Source organism: Protopterus annectens, chromosome 4.part1, assembly GCF_019279795.1.
Source record: "Protopterus annectens isolate FY-2018-M chromosome 4.part1, PAN1.0, whole genome shotgun sequence".
NCBI classification, from domain to species: domain Eukaryota; kingdom Metazoa; phylum Chordata; order Ceratodontiformes; family Protopteridae; genus Protopterus; species Protopterus annectens.
Window position 1 is genome coordinate 892,492,529 of NC_056734.1, and position 8,352 is coordinate 892,500,880.

At 38.0% G+C, this 8,352-nt stretch overlaps 1 protein-coding gene across 1 annotated transcript in view; it reads left to right on the forward strand.

Moving 5' to 3' along the window:
- Positions 1–1,057: 1,057 nt before the first annotated feature.
- Positions 1,058–8,352, forward strand: part of EEF1AKMT4 (EEF1A lysine methyltransferase 4) — a 701,136-nt gene continuing 693,841 nt past the window's right edge. The window contains exon 1 of the mRNA XM_044070872.1: positions 1,058–1,426. Within this exon, the coding sequence (XP_043926807.1) occupies positions 1,252–1,426 (175 nt within the window). The 5' untranslated portion in view covers positions 1,058–1,251. The remainder of the gene's footprint in view (positions 1,427–8,352) is intronic.

Here is an 8,352-nt window from a genome sequence, read left to right on the forward strand (position 1 = left end):
GATTGGGTCTTGGTTTTGTTTGGGATAGCATGATCCATGCATTCCTGGAGATGTCCGTAAAATGTGTTTATATAGGATTCTGCAGTTTGGGCCGTAGTTTCCACTGGCCCTGGGGCCTTGAAGGATTCCACTTCGGTTTTGAGAAGTGAGAAGTTCGCTTTTGAGAAGTTTTTCACTGTGGTTTTCTGGGCTGGGGGGTGGGGTCGGGATGTGGACATCCAGTGAAATTAGTTTATGGTCTGATCTTACCAATGAGGGATACACTTCTGGTGTGGAGCATAGAGTCCCCATGTTGGTAATGATCAGGTCTAGTATGTTGTCCCCCCTTGTGGGAGTGGTGACTATTTGTTCCATAGCATTTGAGTTTATAATTTCCGGGAACCTTTGGGCTAAGGTGCTGGGGCTTAACTAGTGCTCCCAGTCAATGTTTGAGTAGTTGAAGTTGTCCAATATAATGGTGTTCGGAGAGAACTTCATGTTCTCCAATGTTTTCAGGAGAGCCGAGTGGGATTCCTGACTTTGAGAGGGTGGTCTGTAGGATGCTATAAACTGAAAAGCAGTCTTGCCCACTGTTAGTTGCACATGGATGGTCTCCCATACTTCATGCAATGCCACTAACCTGGAGGTGTGGATATCCTTGATAAATATGGAAACTCCCCCTCCTTTTGTGGTTCGGTTTTGGGGCCGAAAAGCATGATATGGGGTATAGCCTGGTAGTGCTGGGGTGCTCTCTGGAGCCTTGAAGGAGGTTTCTGTCACTGCACAGATATTGATGTTCTCCATACTGAGGAGAGCTTCGAGTGCGTGCATCTTGAGGTTAAGTGAAACATCAGTGATGATCAAATGATCATGATTTGCCACTAATTTGCCAGATAACCGACCAAAAATATGAGGGAAAATCTCGACACCCTTTGAAAAACTGTACAGTTGAGAGGTACAAGTCACACACATACATATACACAAAATTTATATTTCACAGACAGAGCAGTGCACGACAGCTGGACGCAAAGATTTATTACTCCCTTCACACTGAAGAAGGTGGAACTATACCATTTTTTATGCGTGGAAGGACAACCACAATTTCTGCAATCTCCTAACAACGATAACAGGTCTACGTTAACTAAGACTGATTCTTACTCAAAACGAAACATTCATTGTTTGCCCTGAACCTAAGACTCTCGCTACAACTAACTTGCCCAGTTTAGGTTAGGCCACGCCTTCTTTTTCTATACTGCTTGCGACACGTGTAGCATGGAGGAGCTTCCTGACAGCAACAGTCACTACCGGGAACAAGAGTATTGGGACCAACGGTATTCTGGCAGTTCTGATAGTAGCTTTGAATGGTTTGGACCATATGCTGCATTCAGCCATTTGCTGGAGGGACCTGAAGGAAGAGTCCAGAAGTGGGAGCGCATACTCGTGCTGGGTATGTAATTTCTACATAAACACAATGATGCGTAATGTTTTGCGGAAGCGATAGGGGGCAGTAGTGTACCATGTGCGTTCAACAATGTTTCACTGCCCTGTCTTTTTGTTTTATATTTGCCATGAAGAAGTGGCAAGTTTTTGCGACAACAAGTTATAGACTTCTTTTACTTCAGAAAATGTCTTCACATTTTGTTATTCTGCCAAGGTTTCAAGTTATTAGCAGTAATAATTTCAAAGTGTCCCTGGTTATTTTTGGAGTTGTCCCTGATTGTGGTTGAGAGCTATGTTGATGATTGTTTTTTGTTTAATTTGCATTCACAATGCTGCCAATGCAAGGAAAGACTTAAGCCTGTGTGGTGTGCATTATCTCAGAAATGGAAAAGCAAAACTTTCAGACTCAGTAAGACTGTCTGTATACTGCGAGTCATTATACATTGCTATGCACACATAATTAAAACTTACCTTATTAATGTGAAGGTATTACATTGCTTCTTTGAAGATGTGACTTTTGAGAGTTCAAATTAGTATATGAGACTTACGGAAGACTCAGTCTTGTTGATCTGTGACTAAGTTAACGTGCCCTAAATAAACTTTTCATCTTTGACCTGGGCTATGAGGAAGATATATCACAACAGTACATCACTATAGCACAGTAGTTATGTACCATGTTGTATCATTCTTTAGCTGCAACCCATGGTAGCCGAAAAACTTACAAGCCACAAGTAAAACACCTGCAGGTTTATTGCCTTAGCTACCAGAGGAGAGCATCCAAGCCAAATGGTTTCCTTTGCAACTCAGAACAACTCAACTCATAGGAGGGCAATTGTTCAGGCGCCCAATCATAAACGCAATTCCTTTCCTAATTAGAACTATCCCACACAAACTAAAATCCCTCCTTTGACATACCACTTTGCTGCAAGTCCCCCCTTCAAAACTACACTCTGAGCATACTGTCTCCTCCCAAAACTGGTCTAACATTCCTCTGAAGATAAAAATCCATCTTCTCCCAAAACCTGGCCTCACATTCCTTTGAAGATAAAATCATTGACCTACTTTCCTAAGTTTCACACAGAACTAAAATCATTATTGACTAAACCTGCTCAGTGAAATGTTTCCACAACTGGGGAATCACCTAAAATCTTCTAAGCACTTAATATTTTCACATCTAGTCTTTTTTATTGCTAGATAATTTCTATCCTTATATACACTTTTTCTTACTTTTCTTTCTTTCCCCTTTTACCCACCCTACTTCTTATCCCTACCATGTCCCCAACTTCTACTCTCACCACCATATACTTCTTTTTCCTCTTCATTCCTTCATCACCTGTCTCCCCATCCTGTCCTACTCTCCTCTCATCTCCTTTACTCTTCTGTTCATCACAATAGTACAAATTGTATATTTGTGATATTCACATATATTCATTGCTGATGTAGAAAGTCATTTTAATTTACAGATTATTATTTGTTTCTGAAACGTTTCTTGGATTACTCTGTATATCTTTCTGATTTACATTTTTCCTGGCTTGGCCTGAAAATGGTCCATGTGTATTAGAGCACTACACTGTCAATAAATTAAAAAAAAAATAGAAAAAACAAACAAATCCTGGGCTGGATGGAGGTGGTGTTTTGCTTTTCTCACACCTGTTATATAAATATATTAGTTTGGTGTACTGCTGAGTGGATGTTGTAGTTTTTTGTGTGTTTATTTGTTATTCTTTCTGTTTGATGGTCACAAAATAGTTTTCAAGCCTTTCATGTGTGCTCCATGTATGTTAGATTGTCTTTTTCTGTCTTTCAGACTTCCACGTGTTACATGTTTTAAAAATCTATTTTTCAGGGTTTTTTTGTTTATTTGTAACATTGTTTTTTATTTAATATAATTTAGTGAACTACTGCTACCTTAATATTACAAATGATATCTGAGAGCACTCTTTTATGACAAATGTTTTGGTAATTCTAAAATAAGGAATTTATAAATCCAGGTTTTTGTTGCTGTTTGACATCAACATCATGCAAACTTACAGTTTTACTGACATTATCTCTACAATGTACCTGCAATGTAGCTTGGGGGCATAATCGTGGTTGCTTCTATAGAGCATTATGTGTTGCTTTACCTAAGAGTGGCTTCAGTTTGCATGGAGAGTAGTTGCTTATCATACAAGGCCTGCCAGTATTGTATTGTTGGATGACATACTGTTGTCAGTATGGTTTTATTTGTTATGGCTGCATTTCCAACATTGATGTCACTGTTTCATTTTAAAAAATATATTCTGATTTGAGTAGCTTAACTAAAAAGCAAGCTTCATGCCACCTTGTATTTCAGCCAAACTGATTCCAGTTGTCATCTCAGTACTAAACATCTTCTTCTTTCGACTGCTGCCGTTAGGGGTCACCACAAGGGGTCACCACAGCAGATCAACTGTTTCCATTTCTTCCTGTCCTCTGCATATTGCTTTGTCACACCAACCACCTGCATGTCCTCTCTCACCACATTCATAAACCTTATATTAGGCCTCCCTCTTTTCCTGTTACCTGGCAGCTTTATCCTTGGCATCTTTTTCTCAATATACTCTGCATCCCTCCTCAGCACATGTCCAAACCAATGTAATCTTGCCTCTCTGGCTTTGTCTCCAAACCTTCCAACCTGGGCTGACCCTCTAATATACTTATTCCTAATCCTGTCCATCCTCGTCACACCCAGTGCAAATCTTAACATCTTCAACTCTGCCAAGTCAAGCTCTGACTCCTGCCTTTTTGTGGATGCCACTGTCTCCAACCCATATAACATAGCTGGTCTCACTACCCTCTTGTAGACCTTCCCTTTCACTCTTACTGGTACTCATCTGTCACAAATCACTCCTGACACTTCTCTCCACCCACTCCATCCTGCCTGTACTCTCTTCTTCACCTCTCTTCCAAACTCACCATTGCTCTGAACTGTTGATCCCAAGTACTTAAACTCATCCACCTTCCCCACCTCTACTCCCTGCATCCTCACCGTTCCTCTATCCTCCCTCTCATTCACACACATATATTCTGTCTTAGTTCTGCTACCTTCATTCCTCTTCTCTCTAGAGCATATCTCCACCTCTCCAGGGTCTCCTCTACCTGTTTCCTACTCTCACTACAGATCACAATGTCATCTGCAAACATCATAGTCCATGGGGACTCCTGTCTGATCTCGTCTGTCAACCTGTCCATCACCATTGCAAATAAGAAAGAGTTCAGAGCTGATCCTTGATGTAATCCCACCTCCACCTTAAACGCATCCGTCACTCCCACCGCAGACCTCACCGCTGTCACACTACCCTTGTACATATCCTGTACCACTCTTACATACTTCTCTAACACTCCCGACTTCCTCATACAATACCACACTCCTCTCTAGGCACCCTGTCTTATGCTTTCTCTAAATCCACAAAGAGACAATGCAACTCCTTCTAACCTTCTCTGTACTTCTCCATCAACACTCTTGGAGCAAACATCGCATCTATAGTGCTCTTTCCTGGCATGAAACCATACTGCTAATCACTAATCATCACCTCCCTTCTTAACCTCAGTACTAAACATGATAACCAAAATCATTGTAGTTTAAATAGTATGTATGTAATGTTTGCTACTGCTTAGCTTACAGTTTTAGTACAGTTACAGCAATTTAGAAAGTATTGTAGCACAAAATGCACTTAAGCTTTAGCATTTCAGTTGCTGTTTTACAATTGGGTTCTTAGTTATGCGTAGTTTGCACTCTATTTTTCAGTTTGAATTGGGCAGAGATATATATGCTTATGGGTAATATTGCATTTACAGTGATCACGCTGGTTGCTTTGTCCAGTTGGCATGCACATTTTTTTTTAACGCAAATTAATTTTCATTGTATAATATGGCACAATGCCTTTATAGACATAAAAGTATTTCATTGCACAACCCATGGTTTAGCACCTTTAATAATCTATCAGACAAGTTAGCATGAGTTTTAAAACTAGTTTTGCAGTTTAAAGCTGGATGACTTGTAAGACAAAATGTGATTTACACATCTGGAGTTGTTTATTCTGTTATGTGGTGTTCCTTCTACTGTGAACTTTTTTTTTCTTATACCATGAACATTATATTGCATTGAAAAACATGTAATAACATCAAAGAGCAAAAGATGTCCAGTCTGAGTAAACAGTGAATCATGTCGTTTGTTAATGTCATTGTATTTGTGTAGCTGACCGACACACAAGCATAAAGTAACATGTCATGAATTAATGCACTTGTGAGGGTACAGAAATATTTTTGTTTTACCACCCAAAATAGAATATATCACATCTGTGACATGCTGCTGAGGAACAGCACTCTTGAACGTTCTAAGTGAACAGGACTCCGAAAGTTCTTAATATAATGAACATTTGAAAAGTTAGCAGGCAGCCAGCCACTTTTCTATAACCCAGTAGGTTTAAATGATGTTGGCTAAAATTTTCAGCATAATCTTTTTTATTGCAGCACATCATACCTGTTGATACCTCGATGCTGTTTATGGTCTGCTTTCAAAGGTGATTTTTCACTGTAGATGTCAACTTTTATTTTAGGTTTTAAAAATGCTTTATGTCTTCAGTTAGAATGAAAAAAGTGTTTATTATAAAACACTGAAATGGTCAATATGTTGAGGCCATTTTCTCACATTTAATGAAAGGCCATCCTACTTCAAAATATTTTTCTTATCAATAAGATTAGTAAATATACTGCATTTGTTTCAAGAGTGATTTCTGCAGAGTGGCTCACATAATATATGAGTTATACTACTGAGCACAAGCCTCTATGTGCAAGTGCATCCAGCAGGAAATGCCTTTTGTTCTGTTTGCAGCGAAGTAAAACAACAATTTGTCAGTCAGGGTCATATTTCTTTATTTGTTTGCAATGTAAGTTTTAGGCATAGTAAATTTGTGAAGAGTCCCTCTTGTGTGCAGCAACTTTTCAAGCCTAATGAGTTGAGAAAAAATAATAGATTAAAAGGGCATAATGGGCATGATGGAAAACTGATACTGGCAAAAGGAAAAAAAAAAGTTTTTTTGCATGAGTGCTACATGGACTTTAGCTTAAAGACATTAAGTGTGTGTTTTATTTCTTTGGAGTAAGAAGATAATCCGTATTTATTTTGGAACTCAAGTTATATGGAACAGTGTTGTATGTAAAGATATTTGTAATGTGGAGAGTGCTTTTTCATTCAGGGATGAGTTGTTTATACAGTTGATGCTTATGACTGATTTATACAAACAATACAGGATGATTTGTGAATAATATCCTTACTGATTATATGTTGACTGAGTTCTGTGTATCTATCTTTGATTATCCATCCTCTCTACACACCTGTATTCTTTCTGAAACCAAATAAGGGGGTATATCCAAGAGGAGGCCTGGAGTGAAAAGTTCCATCAATACAGTGATTAACAGTATGTAATAAGTTAATAATACAAAATGCAAAACAGTGATGAACATAGAGCACTTACAAAAAAAGGAAATGACATTACAAAAAGAATGATAAAAGATATATGATACATGATATAACTTAAAATTGCACTGTTTATTCATGCAACACGTAAAAAAAAAAAGAAAATGCAATTTTAACATTCTGATTTAATTGTAAACATGACATTTAATTCAAAAGTCTTGAGGAATATAAGCAAAAAAGGCAAACAGATAAGAAAGAATGTAGAGTAATAATAGAGTTTTATAAATGTGATAAATGAAACAGTTTAGATGAGATGTAACACAAGAAATAAACGAAAAAGAAGTAATAATATAAAGGAATGTGAAGACAAAAGAATTTAAGAAAAGGAGTGGATATATAGCAATTCTAGGAACAGTGAATTAAATGAATGTTTAAAAAGGAAAAACGATAAGGCAGGAAAATGAGATGTGCCATAGAGATGAGTTATGTAAATAATTGTAAGATGGTGGTAAGCATACCATCAGATAAAATTAATTCTTATATCTCTATTATACAAAATAATACATAATCAAGTTGCATTCCATTTGTTAGGTAAAGAAAAGAGGTATATTAAAATAATACATCTATGTGGCACGAGAACATGAGCAGATCCGTTTAATAAGACACAGTTAGAATGCAGTTCATTATTTTGACAGTATGTGTGAAGAAAAATCTTCAAAATGTTAGTGGGTCATCACTACCTCTATTAGGTTTCAATGTGTGACCTCACAGGGTTGTAAATATTGACAATATTTATAAGTGAAAGGTATTTTTTTTACATGGTATTATACAATCTTTAAAAGATAGATTAAAAAGTATTTTTGATAAATTGGCAATTTCTTTAGCTGCTATCTTTAGGAAATCATATGGAAAGCAATAGGTTTTAATTTGTTAAATAATCTTTTCATGTAAATTGTGGGTACTGCAGAATGGCTAAAATAGCTGTATATGTTGAAATGAGCATTGTCATAGTTGACTGTATTTTGACAGGTGTGTCTGTAAAGTATTTACTGGACTTGCATGCAGTAATATGGTCTGTGACATCCTTCCTCAGGACCAGTATTCAAGGAGTCTCAGTCTTCACCACTGACACTGGTGAGAGATGTTCACCATGAGCAAAAATAGATAAACACACTATTTCCAGATGCAGCTCTCTGCACTCAAGCACAATTTCCCTTAACAGGACACAGGGAGCACATTCCTGTCCTGGAGCTGGGTTTCCCTCTCTCTCTCTCTCTCTCTCTCTCTCTCTCCAGGCCCCAAATAAGACTCCCCACAGATGCAGCTATAGTGTTTAAGTCCTTAGCTGGGTGTCCCAAGCCAATCCTCCACTTCACTGTCTGCGAAATCAGCCCTCTCAGTGTCCCTGTTGTAGCTGATGCACACACTCTCTTTGAACTTTGTTTTTCACACACACACACACACACACACACACACACACACACACACACACACAC